Here is a 22,811-nt window from a genome sequence, read left to right on the forward strand (position 1 = left end):
AACAGACATTGGAAGGAGGAGCTCGGGGCAATATAATGCACAAAGGCCATTATGCCCACAACCCTAGACAAACAATCCCACATTCATACAGTGCACAGGGCCAGGCAGGGGAATGCATATCCACAACACATAACAGATTGGTCCCATATGCCCAAGTCTAGTGCCCAGTAAGAGACCTCCGCCCCAATGACATCCACCCCATGACACACCAACCTCATGGTACATTCCTGGAGTCACGCTCTTACAATACATACCTGCAGATTTAGCATGCAGGTTTTCTGAGGGAAAGAGTAAAATTGACAGTCTGGGAAAATTGTAATTACAAAGTTGAATTCCTAAAACTAGCAGTAGTCTATGTGGTATCCTTTTCTGCAGACTTGCACTGTTTTCCAAGTTAAAATATGGACCAACGCCTGATGCAGATCAATGCATGTTTGCTTGGAAGAATTACAGACACAAAGATGGCACTGCAAGTTATACTGTAGTTGTCTCTACGCAGAGTCTGAGTTTGGGACGTCCTGTCTCTAGTCTGACAGCAGCCTGATGCAGCGAGAGGCGGGCAAAGGACTGCAGCAACCCACGCGTAAAGACAAGTCTGGATTAGTTTTATGGAAGTAGTCGCCAAAGCTTAAATACATGGCACCAGTTTCGCGCGCAACAAAGCCAAAAGCAGCACACAAACTTTGATTAGCTTCTTCGTCTCAGCAGCGCAGTATAGTTTATTGTGTGTACACAGTGGCTATGTAAACTAGTGGTAATCCTCTTAGGAAATCACGCTCTCTGACCAGCCCCGGTGCAGCGTACTTCAGGCTGTCCCAACACAATAACGTGCAGGTAATAACAGTGAATCATAACGGTGCCAGCGCGCTGTACTTACGTGGTTCTCAGAGTAGGGTGGTATTCCAACAAGGCAAAAAGCAACTCCATTCATTGGACAACACGAACTGTTCTTCTGCAACAGGGAGAGGCAGGTTTTGTCGCTCCAACAGCGACAATAAACACAGACAGACGCGGGGGTCTGTGCGTAACGAAGCTAAACGCTCCAACTCCAAACTTATACGTTCAACTCTCCTCCTGCTTCCTTCCTTCCTAAAAAAAAAAAGCCCACTCAGTTCCCGTTGTTTCGGGCTGTTCCCCCCGCCTCCCCCTTCTCCTCCTCTTCTTCAGCAGGACATAACTAAATCCCTCCGTGTGTGCTCGGCCTGCCTGGAAACAGGAGCCGCAGCGCACAACACACGGGCCATCGGAAGTGCCGCGAGCGCGCTTTCAAAGTAAAGGCCGGAAAAAGGTGATGGACAGTGCGGTTTTTAACGGTAAGATTACTCATGCCAGGACAATACTTGGCTCTGGCTTAAGGATAACCGCAGACTGTGGAGATGACCGTAAATTGATTGAACGTTTAGGCTGTTTTTGGAATAAAAACAAATAGTGGAGTTACCAGGAGTCAGACAAAAGGAGACATTGTTTTTGAAGTAAAACCAAACACGGAAAGTCCTTCTTAGACTTACTTTCACACCACAGGGCTATTCATGGGGCTATTAAAATACAGTTCATTATTTACCGGATGTCAAAGTGTCTTGTTGTTGACTTGACGTTTTGTCCCAGACAGAGGCACATCACAGATGGCCCTGTGGGCCGCGGTGTGCGGGCTCCCTCTGTCTGCACCAACTCAACCCTCTTTTGGAGCGGGTCTACAACCAGAGATGCTCGTGCCACAGAGAAAAGACTAAACTAAATTGTACAATTATGACGAAGAAGGTAATGATTCTTTGAATGATTAAGTTAATAAATAAATGAATACAAAATAACCTTATCACAATGTTAGGCCAACATGATCAGGCGTCACACGTTGAACATCCCAGAAAGTCCCAGGCAACTTATATTTGTGAATCATACTACACTTCTGTCCACTAAAAACAATAACTTGTCACTTTGAGGTACAGTTTAGCCTTATTTCTGCACACTTCCAGATTCTGTATAATTCAGATGTTCTGGGAACTGTTCTGACAGATGTGTATTTTTAGCTGCATAAATAATGATTGTGTGAGTCAATGGAGAAGTGAAGGGAAGCCAGCTCATCAGTGCAGTAAGAATGCACTTTGTACAACTACATCAGAGGCAAACTGGGAGAGGCACTACTGCCAAAAGGAAAAACCCAATTCAGTGAAATAATAACAATAATACATTTTATCACTAATTTACTGGGGATGTAACAATAACTGATATATCATCAAAAGTGTCACAATAATATCACGGGACATCATAATGTATAGAAATACAAGTCTCCCTGTTTAAATTCATTGTTTGTTGCAGCAACAGCTGAAAAAAAACTAGAGGGAACTACATAGACCATGATCCTTTGCTCTGTTTCAGTGCAGACAGTATGAAGATATAACAACTAAGCACTTTTAAATGTTAATTCTTTGGATTAGTACAAGACATTTTAAAAGGAAAAGTAGCACATTAACAGTTTTGTTCAGCTCCACAAAATATCGCAAAAGATATCGTAGTTTGAGATGCATAGAGTGAAAATAACCTACCGAGAGATTTGGAAATTATTACATCCCTGCTTTAAGCACAGGAAAGAAACCACCAAAACCCCGATAACAAAATAGTAAAGTAACAACCAAATCTACTAAGTAAAGCTGGATCATGACATTTAAGCCTATTTTTCTCCCCTCTCCTCTGGAACAAGGAACAATACACACCCCAATGATGGAAGACAGTGAAATAAAATGAATATAAGCCTTTCCTTACTGAGTCTTTCTTTACTTTAAATTATGGTTGTCTGCACTTTTCAGTACTTCCTGTCCACATGTGCCAAGAAATATGGTCTAGTTTTAAACTCCAAACTCCAACATGTAAGTTATGCTGCAGTCAAGATCAAATAGATAAAACTAGGGTTATGTGTAAAGGTAAAGGGGATATATGGCTGTAATGTTGGTGTGACAGCTTTAAACTGTGCTACATGTGGCTGCTATTACTATGAGGGGAGCAAGTGTCAGGCCACTTCAAAAGACTGGGCCTAATGGAGGAGTGGACACAGACAAAGCCGGTCTAGATAGAGTCTTTTATTGTGTCCTATAGTAGCATCATTATGGACTTATTTATTTACCGTAAATTTCGGACTATATAGAGCGCACCTGAATATAAGCCAGTTAAATTTCGCATCGGTTCATTGAAGCCAAATCTTTTTACAGTGGCTCTATTCCTTCTTTGATGCCAGATCCATTGCCTTTAACTTACAAGCTGCATCATTTGCATTTCTTCATGTATTTTCCATGATGAGGGCGTGTGCATGATGGGCAAAATGACAGTTCAAAATCTAAACTAGTGCATAATCTTTCCCCACATGTCTCACTTTTGCGTGTCTCACTCATTTTGAGTGCCCTTCAGTGGCTGTTAGTTAGTAAAAATCTATAAATTAGCCGCACTGTTATATAAACCGCAGGGTTCAAAGCGTGGGAAAAAACAAGCAGCTTACAGTCCAAAATTTACAGTACATTTTCAGAATCAGAAAACTGATGTTGAGGTACACGCATACATTGTATATATAAATGGCTATAGCAGTCGGCGTGTTTCAAATAGGAAATGATCATGGGTGCAGACAAATCAGTCAGCCCCAGGGCAACTGTGGCTGACTGATAAGAGAGGTGACCTCTACAAAATCTCAACACAATGACCCTCACACAACCAAGTTAAAGAGACGTGAACCTCAATAATACAAATAGGACTCAATGGCAGAGGGATTCAAACCAACCTTCTGATTATAGGAAACCATTGTAACTGATGAGCAATTCATTTTAATCAAGTATTCTGTCTTTTTTTTTTTTTTTGCCTTTTGTGCTCATGCTTTCCTTTTAAAAGACATACTATCCCAGCCCAAAATCTTAGACAGGACACTCTCCAAATGTCCTGGCTCTGCCCCCCTCTCATCCTCCACTCAGCCCCATTTCAGACACATAATTCCCACATGTCTTCCTAAATCCGTCCTGGTTCAGGGCAGTGGACTTGAACAAGCTCCGAAGCTCTGTGGAAATCCACCAGAGCCCATTGGGACTTAGGAGAGGTATCCCAGAGGTATTAAAGAGGTTTCCCAGAGGTATCCCAGTCTTAAGGTGGAATAGGCAGATGATTTGTCTTTAAGGTGGACTAAGATATGGATTCAAAAGTCAAAGAGATTGTATGTTTTTCGGCACGGTCGGTGTGAATGCTCTTTCACGTTGACCTAGCTGGTGGTGGTGTGAAAACGACCTAAGATGTTTCACACTTTGACATAACATGGTTCTAGTTCTGTTTTACATGTGTTTTCTATTGACGCAGACAGAGATAAATCAGGCCAGACCCCTGCACTGTTTTGTGGGTCGCTCACCGGCGCCCTCTCCTGAGCTAAGGTATGTCCATGCCTTATCCAGGATCACATGACACTCACAAATTAGAGCTAAAAACTTGTTTAAATCAACCTTGAAAGAATATCTGGGTGAAATGTAAGAGCCCTGTTTGAAACGACTGTAAATGTGACTTGTCTCAGTGTATTATTCTATTCTATTCTATATTTGAATGACTGTTCAACTGTACTAGGATGAAATCTAATTGTATGTCATTTATAATATGTAATTAAAGATGAAATTAAAGGCAAATTAAATGTTTAAATCGGTCCCCAGGAAGAGGAGCGGCAGCTTGCTCCAGCTAATGGGGCTACTAATGTTCTAATAATAAATAAACAAAAACATGAACAGACTCGGAGAAGACATAAATCCACTTGCAAAAAAAGGGCCTTGTTTTCTTAATGCAGAGACGATAAAGTGAGTCCACACAAAATGACTTAAACCTGAACACAGCAGTGATGGCACACAAGTGACACATTTTTATCACATTATAACAATGGAAACAAAAACTGATGGTTGATTAATGGAGTCAGCAGAGCTAGCTTGTTGGCTAACAACAGAGGAAGATGAAAGACGCTTTCCCTTGGCTGGCAACAAGTGTAAACTAAATATCAAGCAGACTGGTAGCCTAGTTGTTATTAATTAAGTAATATGTTGTTTGTGTTAAATTGGCAAAGATTTCACAGATCTGTGCCAATGTTTTGGCATATATATATATATATATATATATATATATATATATATATATATATATATATATATATATATATATATATATATATGGTATATATATATATATACGGTATATATATATATATACGGTATATATATATATATACGGTATATATATATATATATATATATATATATATATATATATATATATATATATATATATATGTATGTGTGTGTACCAGAGGAAAAAAATTACAGGCCTCTCTCATCTTTTTAAGTGGGAGAACTTATACAATTGGTGGCTGACTAAATACTTTTTTGCCCTACTGTACCTACTATAATCACATGACCTTTGTCTGGGTCATCGCTGGTCCCTGACACACAGCCAGGGGGCAATCTACCTCATCAGTGACTGTATACTCAACAAAGTGACCATAATGTGAGTGGACACCCCTCGCTCTCCTCGCCCCGGGGCTGAATCAGGGGGGAGTGAGGAGCACCCATAGACCGCGAAGGGGGGCATGAGGCACCCTCCAGCCATTACGTAATCACAAGTGTCATCCCATTTAGTCACATGACCGCGCCCAGACACCCACACCCTCCTCCCTTCCTGTGTCCTCATCTGTGGGCTACAGAAGAAGTAATATGATTTCACTGTTCTATGCAAGTCACAAGTTAATTTTAGCAGCCATAATTACAGACACCATAATCAAGTAAAAATATGATTTACTTCATCCATTATTTATATATATTTCAGTTCCTTGTTCCCTCATGGACTTTGATATAAACCTTTGTATGATTGTCTAACCTACTGATACCCAGATACTAACTGATATTAAAAATAGTAGATACATATTTGAAGTACCGATGGTGAAATACAAATTTGACATTTCTGCGTAGTTATTCTGTTATGGTCTTGATTTAACAATAGGAACTGAAAGATCTTGTGGTTATTAACAAAATATATATTATTTTGTCTCGAAAATTATTATATTATAAAAAATATATGTTTTTAAATTATCATTGTGGTATCGGTCAAGGATAAACCAATTCCTTACCGTCCTTACTATCACAACCTGATTTGAGCCCTGCCATAGTCCTGGTTGATACGCAAAACCCCAGTATGTTTTATAAGTGGATCTAAACTGTGACAGTTACGGTTTCAAAATTCTTCCAATGAAACGATGACATCATTAAGTGTGAGCCTGATGAGTCCTGACATTCCTACCGGAGAATGCAGGAAGTGGTGATGTGCTGCTGCTTTAGCCTCCAGGCCACTTCACGCTGCGTTCTTTGCCACTCCAATTGTCTGAACATCCTCGGACAGTCCACTTTCTGCTCTCTAGTTTCTCATATCCCGTTTCAGTCCGCTCACTACAAGTTACTGAGTTCTCTTTAAAAGCCAATTATTGTGTAGAGTTACAGAAGACCAAGTTGATGTCATGCATACAACGTGAAATTAAGTTTGTGTAATTCCTCAGTTGCTCAGGTATGATCCATAGAAAAAGAAAAATTCAAATCTGCAAGTGGACTTCAGATAGATATAAGGCAGTGTCCACCAGTAATCTGACCAGAGATCTGACCAGAAGTGGCTTAGATGAACAGCCAAACATCTTCACTTCTATTAATTTTGTCCAGCTGACAGATTAGAATTTTTCCTTTACAACATGAAATGAACAAAATCAACATGGCGGAACAATTTGAAGGAATATTGAGGGAATATTATTGTGATTTTCGAATAGTGACTGCTGCGATCAGGTGTACGATTTTGCATGTTATAATTCCGCCTCATTCGCTCACCAGTGTGGTTCATTTAACAGCTACAATTTTAACATAACTGACTTCTGGAGCTCTGCCACTAAAAAGAAACACTGGAAACATTGTAGTTGAGCTGCTCAGCTGAGATGTCTCTTCTTATCTCTCTGGCACTTAGCAAATCTAATAAAAAGTAACTGTATTCTCTCTTTCTGCAAATGCAATAAGAATCATGTAATTAACTTTGGAAACTCTGATAACATGAGGAGGGATGCACACGAACAGTTTATGTTATCTACAAGCAAATGTAGCAAACGTGCAAAGTTGGGCTCTCATTCCAGTACTTTAAATATGTGTCAATACCGGATATTAACCGATATCAGAGCAGAGACGGACAACAGCATTTATATCCAAAAATACACAAAAAATAAGTCAGAACTGATCAAAATGTGTTATGTAGCTGTAATTTCTCCCTCAAGTAAGTACAGAACAACTAAAAATTATGATATTAGCATCGATCAGATCAGTGCATCCCTCGTGCAGAGTTTAACAGCTGATCTTACAGCTGCACTACTGGAATGTGCCTTAGCATGACATTAAATATAATCTTGCATTTATTCAGCTGCAGGTGTTTTTATTGTACAAAAGTACCTTGAAAAGCATTCTTATTGTGAGCATAGTCGCCTCTTCACAGATCTGACTAGTAACTTAGCCTGGTGTCGTCCCCTGCTTGTCTCTATGGAGATAGAGAGGTTATTGGCCACAACATCAAGTCAAATATCAGGAAGAAACTCCATACGAGACCATTCCTAATAGTAGCCTCTTCTTTTTAATCCCCAAAGCATCTTGTCCTTTAACCAATAGTACATTTTGTGTTATGTTATTGCTGTTTCACACTGTTACAGCCCTTCAAACTGTTGACATAACTTAAAGAGGTTATGGGTCATTCTAGGCGGACTGGAGGGTGTAAGGAGCGCAGGGGTGCTGAATTCCTGCCCCAGACCCCCTCATCCTCTCTCTCTCCCTTTCTCTCCCTCTCTCTTTTGCTCTTTCTCTCTTACCCCCCTCTCTCCATCTCACTCCTTCCTTTTCTCCCTCTCTCTCCCTCTCCATCTCTCTCTCTCTTTCTCACATTCTCTCCCTACCTCTCTATCTCTCTTTCTCTCCCCACCCCTCCCTCTCTGCCATGCTCTCTCTCCCCCTCTCCCTCCCCCTCCATCTTTTTCCTTCTCTCCACCTCTCTCTCTCTTTTTCACACTCTCTCCCCCTCTCTCCCTCTCCACCCCTCAATCCCTCTCTCTCTCTGCGGGACATGGTAGCAGCTCTGTGTCTGAGGGGACAACTGGACGAGAGCAGTTTCTAGCTGCACAAAGCTTCACACAAGAGGACGCTGTAACATTTTATCAGTTTACATAAAAATACCAAGATAATTCAACTTATTGGATTAAAGTTACTGTCATTTGTTTGTTATGTTTAGTCTATAGAGATAAGACCATATAATTCAATTTTGTTTTACTATGTTAGTATGTGGCATTTCCAGGCCTATTCAAAGCAGACAAAAGTCCACACTGCCTTGATCACCATTTATTGATTTAAAACTTTCGAAGAAAAAAGTTACATTAGCAAGTTGTTCCCAAACAGGTCACACCAAGAACCAAGTACCACCGGATATAAATCAGCTCTATAACAATACTTAAAGGTATTTCACAAAATGGATTCTTGTGAGCTGTTACGTCCTCAAAAACAGACCTGGAGTTATGTTTTCTTTTACTTACACGTTTGAGTAATCTTGGTTAATAAGTCTGTCCACATCTGCAAACTCAAAATGGACCATAGATCAGAAAACAGCATAATATGGGCCCTTTAAGTGGTATTTTGATCTATTTTTGTTACATGTTATATTGTCAGAGCCGTGTTATGTCCCATTTGTCTTGTTTAAGCTGATAGACTAAAAAACTGCTGAGGGCTCACTTCATGTAGGCCTGTTCTTTGGCCTGAGCGCCGGGAGAGCTGATAAGAGCCGTCATGTTTGAGATAAAAGAACAAAGACGAGGAAATAACTTTGAATGTATCACCAAAAACAATTGGCTGTTTAAGTGTAACTGAACAATACCCATGAGTTTCCAGTCTGCTGCAAGGGCTTCTAAAAATATACTGATAATTATCTGAATCATATCCACAGTTGGGACAGTCCGAGTTGTAACAGCTCTCAGTTCAAACGTGGAGGAAGGGCACGGAAGCTATTGAAATAAAAACAATTAGTGAAAGAGGTGAAAGTGATGAAAGTGTAAAATGTCTAGGCCTTAAAGCAATGCCTTCTTCAACAATCAAATATCTACAGTAACTGCTGCTACTACTGCAATACTTCTCAACCTACTGTACTACAATTACTGCTACTTCTACAGTATATAGGGTAGAGATCAACCAATATGAGTTTTTTTTATTGGCCGTCTGATGGTCGATAAGGTCTGCTGACATTTTTGGGCTGATATGAGGGGACAATTTTCATAATTTTCCCCAACTTATGTCATTTAGATTTACTACAAACTCACCCACAGCCCCTTTTTTCACCAGAAACCTGTAAGAGCGGTGTTAAAATAAATCTTTGTGTATATTCTTTAGGCAGCAGGTCAGGCCAAAACAAAATATTGGCCGGTGCTGGAGATTTAAGGCCGATAGTCGATGTGTTAAAAAGTGCCAATATATCTGTCTATCTGTAATATAGGGGCTTTCACATTTCGGCTGAAGAAACATCACACAACATATACACATGTAGGGGCTGCAGCTGACTAAAGAGCCCCTCTCTGTGTGACTGCTGCTGTCAGACTCGTCATTTTGGTCTTAAAATGTTCGTATTAACCCGCTCTACATGATATGACCTGGTATTTTTATTTCGCTATTGTGTCTGTAAATCAAGATATGAACCTTAATAACAGACAAATCAAATGCCTTCTATCCTTGAGGTCACTCCCACCAGTGTTAGCAACAGGTTTGATTGGCAGCGTTGCTAAGCTCCCGCTCTCTGCTAAACCACTGGTGTGGGCGTGAAGGGGCGTTACCTTCAACAGCCTTGCTCTGGATTGGCTCTTTGGTTGCTATGATACTCGTGGTCGGAATTCCAAATATGGAACTCAGCTCCAAATTGGCCCCTATATCTGCTCTAGCCTCGATGAGCTTCATTTGACTGGAGCTAAACACTGTGGGTGACGTCACACTCACTTACTCCACTTCTTTATACAGTCTGTGGTTGAATCTTAAGTGTCCAGACAGTAAAATGAATCACATAGACCTATGCACAATTGGAGACTCCGTGTTGCCATAAAGGTGACTGTTACTAAAAAATAAGTAACTTCCGAGGACTTTCCCAGCCACATCTTTCTTTAAATAACTGAGAGGAAAACAAACATCGGTCTCATAGAAACAGTAGGAGCGCTGAGGACTTCCTTCCTGTTTAACTCACAATCTAATAAGAGTGGTTTTCTATATTTCACAGCTCTACTTCCTGTATTTTGGACTCTACTTCCTGTCTGAGTCGCATCACTTCCTGCGGCGCGAGGAGAGGAGACGTATAAATATGTGGAATCTGTGGGTCACATTCGGGAACGCACACGCCTCTTCTGTTTCACCTGTGTAAATATTTCCAACAGGAGGAACTTGAGTCACAAATGAGGGGCTTGAATAGGATGCACTGGTGAGAGGTGAAGTGCTGCGTTTCCTGAATGGCCAGAAATGGATGAAAGACCAATAATGGGTCCATGGGTTTCAGAATGATAGAAAAAGTGGGACTGTTGCCATGGAGATTCACAATTTAAAACAAAATATTTTATCTTTTGAATGAGGAAAAATATCTTGAAACCCAAATATAACATAATGTATTATGATCCAAGATGGCGCCACGTACGGTCGCCCTGGTGATTTGGTGCGCTGTGTGTTTTTTGTTTTTGTGCGTTTGTCCTGTGTTCGCGTGCTCTTACACCCGTGAAGAGCTCTTATCCATCAGAACTACCACTCCTGTCGATCTACTGCCGGTCTTTTTAGTTCCTGCAGTAGATTTTGTTCACTCTTTGGCCAAAAGAGTGAGACGCCGAAGACGAGGAAAGCGGGCAGGGGCCTTGGTGCGCCTCCGGAGACGCGGCGCTCGCACGCCCCTACCTGGAATTTTCCTGTCTAACGTTCGCTCACTCAGCAACAAGACGGACGAACTGGCGCTGCTGATGAGGAGAAACAAAGACTTCTCTTCCTCTTGCGTCTTATGCTTCACGGAGACATGGCTCAATGAGCGTATCCCGGACTGTGCGCTTCAACTGGAGGGATTCCAACTCCTCCGCGCGGACAGACAACGGGGACTCTCCGGGGGAAAGACGAAAGGTGGAGGTGTCTGTTTCTACATCAACAACGCCTGGTGTACGGATGTGACTGTGATCTCCCAACACTGCTCTCCCGCCGTGGAATATCTTTTCATTAACTGTAGGCCTTTCTACTCTCCACGTGAGTTCACTTCATTCATTCTGGCCGCTGTTTACATCCCTCCGTGCGCGGACACGCACGAGGCCCAGCGCGTGCTCGCGGAGCAGATTCTGGATGTGGAGCGAACCTTCCCGGACTCTTTACTGATCATCCTGGGGGATTTTAATAAGGGAAATCTGAGCCAGGAACTACCCAAATATAAACAGTTTATTAATTGCCCGACGAGAGAGCAGAAGACGCTGGATCACTGTTACACAACAGTCAGTGGAGCCTACAGAGCCGTGCCCCGCGCTGCTCTAGGATACTCTGATCACGTCATGGTTCACCTCATCCCTGCTTACAAACAACGGCTGAAACTCTCCAAACCTGCTGTGAGGACTTCTAAGAAGTGGACCAGTGAGGCTGTGGAGGAGCTTCGCACGTGTTTGGACACTACAGACTGGGATGTGTTTAAGGCTGCCACAGACAGTTTGGATGAGTACACAGATACTGTGACGTCATACATTCAGTTCTGTGAGGACAGCATCGTTCCATCATGCACCAGGGTGACTTTTAACAACGACAAACCCTGGTTCACACCCAGACTTAGACATTTGAGGAGGGAAAAGGAGATGGCTTTCAGGGCAGGAGATCGTGAAGGCTACAGGCGTTGCAAGTATGCGTTTAGCAAAGAGGTGGAAAAGGCTAAAGCGAAATACAATACACGTCTGGAGCAGCAATTCTCCACCAACGACTCTGCTTCTGTCTGGAGAGGGCTTAGGCAAATCACCAACTACAGGCCCAAAGCCCCTCCCGCCGTGGACAACAAACAACTAGCAGAAAAGTTAAACGGCTTTTATGCGAGGTTTGAAGTTTCACACCCCTCCCCCTCCTCCCCCACCATCATGGACATTACCTCCAAACCCACCTCGGACCCCCCCTCCTCCCCCACTGCCCTCACAGTTGTGGAGCAGGACGTGACTAAGCTTTTCAGGAAGCAGAATCCCCGTAAGGCCGCGGGCCCAGACGGTGTCTCTCCTTCCACCCTTAGACACTGTGCTGAGGAACTGGCTCCTGTCTTCACGGACATTTTTAACACCTCCCTGGAGTCATGTCATGTCCCAGCCTGCTTCAAGCTGTCCACCATTGTCCCCGTCCCCAAGAAGCCCAGGATCACTGGACTTAATGACTACAGACCTGTGGCGCTGACGTCTGTAGTCATGAAGTCATTTGAGCGCCTGGTCCTGCACCACCTCAAGTCCTTCACCTCCCCCCTCCTGGACCCTCTGCAGTTTGCCTACAGAGCCAATCGGTCTGTGGACGACGCCATTAACCTGGCCCTTCACTTCATCCTCCAGCATCTGGACTCCCCGGGAACCTACGCCAGGATCCTGTTTGTGGACTTCAGCTCTGCATTCAACACCATCCTCCCTGCTCTGCTCCAGGACAAGCTCGCTCAGCTCAACGTGCCTGACTCCACCTGCAGGTGGATCACTGACTTCCTGACAGACAGGAGACAGCGCGTGCGGCTGGGGAAGAATGTCTCGGACACTCGGACTATCAGCACAGGATCTCCACAGGGCTGTGTACTTTCTCCCCTGCTCTTCTCCCTGTACACCAACTGCTGCACCTCCAGCCACGACTCCGTCAAACTGGTTAAGTTTGCGGATGACACCACCCTCATCGGACTCATCTCGGACAGCGATGAGTCTGCCTACAGGAGGGAGGTGGACCGGCTGGTGTCCTGGTGCAGCAGCAACAACCTGGAGCTCAACGCCCAGAAGACAGTGGAGATGATCGTGGACTTCAGGAAAGTCACAGCCCCCCTGCCTCCCCTCACCCTGACGGACTCCCCCATCACCACTGTGGACTCTTTCCGCTTCCTGGGCACCTGCATCACCCAGGATCTCAAGTGGGAGCCGACCATCAGCTCCCTCATCAAGAAAGCTCAGCAGAGGATGTTCCACCTGCGGCAGCTGAGGAAACGCAAGCTGCCAGTCCAGATGATGGTGCAGTTTTACACGGCCATCATTGAGTCCATCCTCACCTCCTCCATCACTGTGTGGTTCGCTGGGGCCACTGCCAGGGACAGACAGAGACTGCAGCGCATTGTGCGCTCTGCTGAGAAGGTGATTGGCTGCAGCCTTCCATCTATACAGGACCTGTACGTCTCCAGGACTCGGGGGCGAGCAGGCCGTATAGCAGCTGACACCTCTCACCCTGGACATGGACTATTTGAGCCACTTCCCTCTGGCAGGAGGCTACGGTCCATTGGGACCAGAACCTCTCGCCATAAGAACAGTTTCTTCCCCTCTGCTGTTTGTCTCATGAACACTCTATAATATCTGCACTAAACTGGACACTTTATAACACCGGTCACTTTAATAAGCCACTTTGCACTGTTGTTCTGATGCTGCTATTGTACATATTTTTTCCCTTTAAGTATTTCATTTGATTTTTTTAAGCATATCTTTTTAACTTTGTGCATGCTCTTATTTGTATTTGTATTTATTCAGTGTGTTTATGTTGCACTTTTTCACCGTATCAAGTTCCTAGTTTGTGAACTGTGTTCACAGACTATGGCAATAAAAGTCTTCTGATTCTGATTCTGATTCTGATTAGAAGCAAAGCCTATAAAATATCTAATTCATTAAAGGTCCCATATTACACAAAATTGACTCATGTGAGCTTTTAGTCAGTCATGTTATAATGTTTCTTCCTCAAAAACATACCTGGAGTTGTGTTTTGTTTCATTCACACATGTTTGAGTAACACTTTATTATTAGTCTGTCTACATCTCCAAAGCTCAAAATGCTCTGTTCCACCCTGTGATGTCATGAAGTAGTAGTTTTCAAGCTAACAGTTCCTTCTAACCTTGGTTCAGTAGAGATTGACAATTCCTGGGCTGAAATCATCCAAATGATTCTAGTGAAGGTGTATGGAGTGTATTGGAGCACTTCCTGTATTACCTCATGACATCACAAGGTGGAACAGAGTGTTTTGAGTTTGGGGGAAGAACCCAGCCTAAATATGCAAGGTTTGTGTGTTAAATATGTTTGAATAAATTAAACAAAAACACAATTCCGGGTCTGTTTGTGATGAGGAAATAACATTATAACATATCATAAAAAAGCATAATATGATGGATGATAAGCTCTTTTGATATTTTTGGGCCAATATATGGGTCAGATTTTTATTACTCACCCTCAACCCTTTTTTACCAGAGACCTATTGACTTTATTCCACCCCCTTCATGGTGGCACTTTTGGTAAAGCAAGAATACTGTTCATTTTAATGGAGAATTTAAAACAAGCTTTGCCACTAAAATCTGATATAAAGTAGGTTGAGTTGTGTAAAAAGTTCTATGTTCATGTGGCAATAGTAATACAGTAAAAAGTCCAAATATTGTTTTTCTAATATATCTCTAGTCTACACTCATACAGACAATATAGATGGACTGTTTTTGAGTAAATATATTATAATGTACCACACGCCTCTACACACAAGGTATAAGCTCTCCATGGGTTTCAGAATGACGACAAGTTACGAGCGTTGACATAGAAATTAACAATCCAAAACAAAATATTATATCTTCTGAATGATCCACAGACCTCAAAGTGGCACCATGATGCAGGAATCTGGACTGTATCATTGCACTCAAGCTAATGATTTATACATGTAAGAACACTACTTTACCAGTGACACCAGTATCTGTATGTCTGTAGCACAACAATGGCATTAACCCAGCCCCTCCTCATAAATATATGTACTTAAATACATACAGTCAAGTGGAATAGCTTGTTTGCCTGAGGGGGATCAGGTCTTGGCCTTAATGTTGTGTATACTGTCTCTTCAAGCAGCAGCTGAGAGGGCACAGAGGAGAGAGTTTACAAACCAGAGATGACAAGTTAGGTTCAACGTGACGAGGAAGTGGATAACGTAATGATACTGGCAACATGTAATTATAGGATATACAAACATTATACTGAGCTTGTGTGCGGTATTTCATTTTACCATTCTGTTGTTCTTGTTTCATCAGCAAAATTATTAAGATGAGAAAAAGGCGGGGCCTCGACGACCGGACCTCTGGACATGGAGACTGGCTCTGGGGACATGGAATGTCACCTCGTTGGGGGGGAAGGAGCCGGAGCTTGTGTGGGAGGTTGAGCATTACCGACTCGATATTGTCAGCCTCACCTCCACGCACAGTTTGGGCTCTGGAACCCAACTTCTTGAGAGGGGCTGGACTCTCCATTTCTCTGGCGTTGCCCGCGGGGAGCGGCGGCGAGCTGGTGTGGGCTTGCTCATTGCCTCGTTGGGGTTCACTCCGGTGAACGAGAGGGTCGCGTCCCTGCGCCTTCGGGTCAGGGACAGGTCTCTCACTGTTGTGTCGGCCTATAGGCCAAACAGCAGTGCAGAGTCTGCAGTCCCTGGGAGGGGTACTAGACAGTGCACCGACTGGGGACTCTGTTGTTCTCCTGGGGGACTTCAACGCCCATGTGGATAACGACAGTGACACCTGGAGGGGCGTGATTGGGAATGCCTGGGGTGAGGGAAGTTTGGGAATCCCTGCTTAGACTACTGCCCCCGCAACCCGGCTCCGGATAAGCGGAAGAAAATGGATGGATGGATGGAAAAATGAGAAGTCAACACGGTTAACACTGATGATGCAGTTACCAAGTTGCCAAAGGACAACCAGCATTAAAGGTACACTATGTAACCTTTCTGCTATCTGCTTGTCTCCATAGAGAGCTCATTGCTTTACTGGAATGTTCCATAATATAGTATTCAATTTTACACATTATTTCAAGTTATTTTGAGCATTAAAAACACCTGTAATAGATATGTTTAGTGCCATATTGTGGGTAGGGATGGACTGATCTGATACAGGTATCGGAAATACCACCGATACTGGATATTTGCTGGCTCAGATATCAGCTTCCAAATACCGGTTCAGCTGATATCCTGGTTGGATATTAATGAGAGTATAAAAAAAGGAGCAAAGGTGAGTGCTTCAGGGGGCCTCACTGAATCAGACAGAAGGAACCAGGACACAGGTGTCTTCAAGGACAAGGCCACTTTTCATGCAGGAACAGAGAGCTTAGTACATACTGATGTGCATGGTAGTGGAGCTGAAAACATCAGAGGCTCCTGTGTAAAACAATTAGAGTCCTTTATTAAGACACGGACCGGCCAGCACGTTTCTACCCCTGATTGTCTTCATCAGGGCTTGACAGTAGATATGTAATGTAATTGTAAGTGTTTGAATTTGTATTTATATAAAATTGTTCTGCAGTCACTTGAGAGATAAATAACATTATTTTAGTTTTAAGGAAATAAATCCCAGTTTTTAGTCTTTGCTCTGGTATTGGTTGATATCGGGTATCGGCTAGTACTTAAATCCACAGTATCGTATCGCAGCTGAAAAAGCAACTCCGTGGTCAAAAGCAGATGGCACACTCCCCATCCCCACCGGAAAAGTTGCATAGTGCAGCTTTAAGTGTCCTAAAACTTAAAAGCAAACCTGATATTATCATTATTAATCATTTTACAAACTCACCTCGCCTCCTGGAAATGTGATTGACAAAAATAATGTGAAAGGTCTAGACAGGATTTTAAACCGATAGCATTACCTTTAAAGTGCCTAGTCATCACCGTCTGCGCTGACAAACATCTCATGAGGCTAAATTTACTAAAGAAACCACCATCTGCTGCTCAAGCATAATCCCCCAGGCCCCTGTAAAACGAGGTAAGATGCAAAAACAAGCTGTGGCCACAGGAGGGCGCACTTCTTAAAGATAAATAAAAACAAATTGATAGAGTTTGGTCTAGTCTAGGGCAAACATTTTATAATTTAACTGTGGAGGTAAAACAGGAACAAAGTAGTACAGGAAAGATTACAATGGTTTCAGCTTCCTGTCGCATCTGGGGACTTTTCACAATCCAAAAGATGTGTGTGTTTTTTTTGTTTTTTAATAATTATTTGGGAAAAGTGCTAATTTTTGCTCAGTTCATAAAGAATGTAATATTTCATTTTATTTATTTGATTTACAGTGACCATGACGTCACCTGAACCTGATCCTCTTCACTTGTGCTGAATGCCGCACTCGAGCTGCAGACGTGACGCCTGCTGCTAATTATTCAACTGTCACTCCTCTAACTCCAGGCACGAAGACTCTCCCCCTCGTCTCTCTCTTCCTTTTTCTGTCTCTCCCCCCTCTCTCTCGCCCTTCTCGTGTTTCTATTCCCTCTTTCTCTATCTCTACCATCCCTCTCTCCCCTCTTTCTCTCTCTCTCTCCTCCTCTCTTTTCTTTTCTCTCTCCCCTCTCTTCTCTCCTCTCCCCACTCTCTCTCTATGCTTCACTATTCTATCCTCTCTCCTCCTCTCTTCTCATCTCTCTCTCACCTCTCTCTAATCTCTCTTTCCCTCTCTTCACTTATCTCTCTCCTTTCCCCTTCTCTCTCCCCCTCTCTTCTCTTCTCTCCTCTCTCTCTCCTACCTCTCTCTCTCCCCATCTCTCCTCTCCCCCCTCTCTCTCTACCCCCCCTCTCTCTACCCCTCTCTCCTCTCATCTCTCCCTCCCTCCCTTTGTCCTCTCTCTCTCCCCCCCTCTCTCTGCCTCTCTCCTCTCGTCTCTCCCTCTCTCTCCCTCCCTCCTCTCTCCCCCTCTCTTTTCCTCCTTCTCTCTGACACAAAGTGCTGTTGACAGGAGGAGCTTTAACCACACAGGTCAACTTTAAAACCATAAAAGACCCACGACAACCCAAGACACTGCCCCATTATCAGTGACTAGATGCATTAGGAGAGGAGAATAGTCTATTCCACACAAACGTGAAAGTGCTGTAAAAACGAGAATTATTATTATTAAACTTGACATATTAAACAAAATATTTCTATTCAAATTTGGTATATTTTTAAAACAACATTCATAGTATTATTGCCATTATCTTGAACTGGTCTTGTATTTCGTTTACTTTATATAAGTTTTACATTTGACAAGTTAATCGAGGTATTAATTAACATCAAGGTATTAATTAACATGTTCTTTAAGTCAAATCCCCTCTAAATTCAAAACAAACCAACAAACACATTCTTTTCTCATATTGTGCAGAACTTCATACTGTCATACTCTGAGGTCTACAGTGGCCATCTTGGTTGTTTACTTACAGAAGTAGGTTGTCCTAGATTCTTTCTTGGGACAATCTGTGCATTGTCTGGTCATATAGCAATGCAATAGTCTGACTAAGGACATGAACCCAGGACCCGTCTCCTTCATGCGTCACTAACTCCACTTGGCAAAAATACGGCTAATAAAGTTTCAACGTTTCAACACTTTTCACTAAAAAGAGTAATTGGATTCGTGCAGGCTCTGGTTAATGTAATAGGGATCGTAATGTTTTTGCTGAAATAAAAATGTAAACATTGAAGTATTTATATGTTATGATTATTATAACAGTAACCTCTTCTTGTTCATTTGACTCTTCTGAGCTTTAAGTCATGTTATAATGCTATTACCACCTCAAAAACAGACCTGGAGTTGTGTTTTGTTTCATTCAGACATGTCTGAATAACCCTTTATTATTAGTCTTGATCTCCAAAGCTTAAAATGCTCTGTTCCACCTTCTCAAGTGGTAGCTTTCAAGTTAGCAGTGCCTTTTACTTTTAGTTCAGTAGAATTGGGCAATTCCAGGTCTGAAATCATCTGATTCTAGTGAAGATGTATGAAGTTTAAAAACACAGTGGAGCACTCCCTGTATTACGACATGACAAGGTGGAACAGAGTATTTTCTGTTTGAGGGAAGAACTCAACCTAAATATGGAGGATTTGTGTGTTAAACCTGTGTGAATGAAACAAAACACAACTCCAGGTCTGTTCAGAAAATGGTCTAATATGGGATCTTTAAAGACACTATGTAACTTTACTTCGCTAAGGGTCTGCCACCTGCTTGTCTCCACTGAGATGTTATTGGTTTTCCTGGAATGTTCCACAGTATGGCACAAAACTTACTTAACTCTCCATGGAGACAAGTAGGTGAAGTCAACATTCACAGGCCAGATCTGTGAAGAGGCAAACCCACAAAAGGTAAGAATGCATGTTCTTAAAAGATTTCTGCACAGTAGAAATACCCTAATGAGTGAATGCAATAGATATGTTCAATGCCATACTGTGGAACATTCTAGGAAAAGAACACCTCCATCCAAAAAGTTACACAATTAACCTTTAATTGATAGCCCATATTTTAAATACACCATCATAAAATCCCCAAATTTGCTTTTGATGAATACAAAAAGATGAAATAACAGAATAATTTTAAGTAACCAACATTTAACTTAACAGCAAAGATCATGACCTTAAAAAAGTCATTGAATTCAGATCTTAATAAAACTTGGGCCTGTTCCACCGAGAGGAGGCCCTGGGGAAGACACCGGATATACTATGTCTCTTGGCTGGCCTGGGAACACCTTGAATCCCACCGGAGGACTGGAGGAAGTGTCTGGGGTGAGGAAAGTCTGGGAGTCCCTGCTTAGACTGCTGCCCCCGCGACCCGGCCCGGGATAAAAAAAGAAAAAGGAATTGATGGATAAATAGAAAGAACATATTAGTGGTATTAGTGGTACCATGTATTCTCCATAGACTGCAGTGGTAACCAAGCTAAACTCCCTAGACTACCTTATATCTGTCTCTAAAGGGCACGGCACAGCTCTGTTTTGCTCTTGTCAAACAAAACCTCAGCAAAACATCCCCCTGCCTCTTGCGGTGTGGTTAATTTTCATTGTAAGTCCTTTCTTTACCAGTGGTTTCAAAGTGGACAATTAGGTCAAGGGGCCATGGCCACTACCCTATAGTTCTCTGCATGGGTGAAGAGACCGCTATATGCTTCTATATACAAGCTTTAATTTCAATTTCAATGCGAAATAGCCAGACAAAGGTGACATTTCTGAACTTTCTATTACTCTGAACAAAAGTGAGACATTCCTAAGAGTCTGTAAGATTGAAGCGTGTTAAGTAGAGGGGCTTTGGGGAGTTAGATTCGCCCACCTGTTCCTACTTTTTATCCCCTTCTGTCTGAAACCCTTGTTGTTTTTGAGCATTCATTTTGAACTTGATAACCCAACAGTGCCACCTCTCCTTTAGTTTTGTTTGTCACAGCATTTAATCCTATATACCCCCTACGTGCCTCTTAATAACTTTGAACTACGGTGGCCCTAATAGTCCAACGAGGTTCATCTGGTCTTACAATATTTTTTTTAAAATATATTTTCAGACAAAGGTTTGGTTTGCTCTCAACTCAATCCTCTCTTCTCTTCAACAATCCTTTCTCCCCCTCCCCTCTTTCCATCTCTCTCCACTCTCTCTTTTCTCTCTCCCCCCCCTCCTATCTTTCTCCACTCTCTCTTCTCTCTCCTTTCTCTTTCTCTCCCCCTCTCCCCTCCTCTCTCTTCCTCTCTCTCCTGTCTTTCTCCACTCTCTCTTCTCTCTCCTTTCTCTATGTCCCCGTCTCTCCTCTCTTGCCTCCCCCCTCCCCCTCTCTCTCCCTCTCTTTCCTCTCTTTCTCTTCTCTCTCTCTCTCTCTCTCTCTCCTATTTTCTCTTCTCTTATCTTCTTTCTCCCTCCTCTCCTCTCTTCAGCATATAATCCTACATACAAGTCCCCCTTAACAACTATGGACTACGATGGCCCTAATAGTCCAATGAGGTTCATCTGGTCTTACAATAATTTGTTTTAATAGATTCTATTTTCAGACCAAGGTTTATTTTTCATCTTCTACAGCGCCAGCGCCAAAACCTGTTTAAATCAGCTGACTGGACACGTAATGCAACATCACGTGACCACTGTGAGGAAGGGCGCTAGTGAACAGTCCAAACTGTCAGGTATGAAAACAAACTAAACCTTGGTCTGAAAAAAAAAATCTATTAAAATAAAAACAAATTAATGAGCCCTCAGAGTCTAATTTTCTCCTCCCAAAAGTTTATAAATGCAACACATGACATTTGTATCCAAAAGTTGCATTATAAAAGTTAAAAAAGTTAAAAATTTACATCCGCACAATATCTTATTATTATCTGATTTTAGGACCACAAAATATGATCTGATCTGTGAGTAACCTGTGACCACAATCAGAAAGAAATCAGTTTACTCCCGTCAAAATTTGCTGTTTACATGTCATTCAATAATCTTATAAAACCAAAAATCTCATAATAATCAAATTTGAGTATGCATAGAACCATATCCACTGTCTCTCACGTTTTCAAATATTCAAATATATATATATATACATATATTAAATAAACTATGACTTCATGGACAAATTGCTGTTGAAGAATCACTTGTTTGTGACGACAGCGTTTTAGACTGATCCATTTCAGAAGTCAGAGTTGAATGGACAGTGGCCACAGCAAACTCTGTACTTAATTACTATTGATCGCAAAAAGCTAACGACCCAATCGCAAATGCACTGAATGTAACAATTAATCCCTGTCCTCAAGTTAATGTTTTTACAAAGTTGTATTGAGTTAGCTGGTGTTTTATGGGCTTGTAATAGCAGTCAGATCCAGCAGGAGATATTTTACGTAACCTCTCCCTGTATGGGACACTGTGTTTTTGCCTCTGGCTGTGTTTACACGCACAATATCTGGTAATGATCTGACTCGTGGAGTTATCCAATTATTGAAATCTAACGAATGACACTTGATGGGGGTGATCTGATTTCTTTCTCATAGTTCACATGCAAGTTTTGACAAGTGATATAATGCAAAAACTGCAAATTAAACTGTCAAAATGAAAGCGAAAATGCTCACAATATAGGCCTAGTGCTCTGACTTCCAAAAACAATAGTTACTCTAAAAATCAACCGATTAACTGACATATGCGTGTTATCAGCATAAACACACACACAAATCAGATCTAATGAAGGGGTTACATCATTATTTTATATTGTATCTGATTTTTACTGGCCATGTAAATGTACCCAGTGTTGTTTATTGATGCATGTGACGCTATAGAGCTGTGGTTCTCAACATGGGGGTCGGGGTCATAGAAAGATTTCAGATGATTTGCAGATGATATTGTGAAAAATTGAAAATGTTCGCAATGTCTTAAACAAGGCTTCGCACTCTTCAAATGCAGTGCTGTGCGTAGCTTCCAATTTGTTAGCCTATTAATGCATTTAGACCTATGTCCTGAAAGTAAAATAAGACAGTAGATATAAGGCTAGTTTATTTTCTGTAGGCCTATATGTGCTACCTTTGCATGAATGAAGTTTACAGGAATTTGTGCTTGTTTACATTTCAGAAATGGGGTGGATGAGTTACTCAGTGTACTTCAATGTAATGTAAGTATCTGTTAAAGTGCTTGTAAAATGTATTCAGCCAGTGTGCTCTGTGCTTATTAAAACAGCCACCTCCCAAAACAAGCATGTTCAAAACTATAATCAAGTAGTATTTTTTATTAAAATTACTTACAAACTAAAATTTGCTTTTACGGCTGCATTCACACATCAAAAATGTGAATAAACAAGTCTACCAAACAGGGACCAAAATATCC

The 22,811-nt window shown here is 42.0% G+C and overlaps 1 protein-coding gene across 2 annotated transcripts in view; it reads right to left on the reverse strand.

The window, feature by feature from the left end:
- arhgap23a (Rho GTPase activating protein 23a) overlaps positions 1–22,811 on the reverse strand; it is a 126,591-nt gene that overhangs the window by 98,386 nt on the left and 5,394 nt on the right. Inside the window, exon 1 of one of the 2 annotated variants that reach the window (XM_055223887.1) lies at positions 878–1,196. The exons of the other annotated variant lie outside the window; for it this stretch is intronic. Coding sequence (XP_055079862.1) covers positions 878–931 — 54 coding nt within the window. The 5' untranslated portion in view covers positions 932–1,196. Of the gene's footprint in view, positions 1–877; positions 1,197–22,811 lie in introns of those variants that run through there. 2 annotated transcript variants of the gene reach the window in all.

This window comes from Periophthalmus magnuspinnatus, chromosome 8 (assembly GCF_009829125.3).
Source record: "Periophthalmus magnuspinnatus isolate fPerMag1 chromosome 8, fPerMag1.2.pri, whole genome shotgun sequence".
Lineage (NCBI taxonomy): Eukaryota > Metazoa > Chordata > Actinopteri > Gobiiformes > Gobiidae > Periophthalmus > Periophthalmus magnuspinnatus.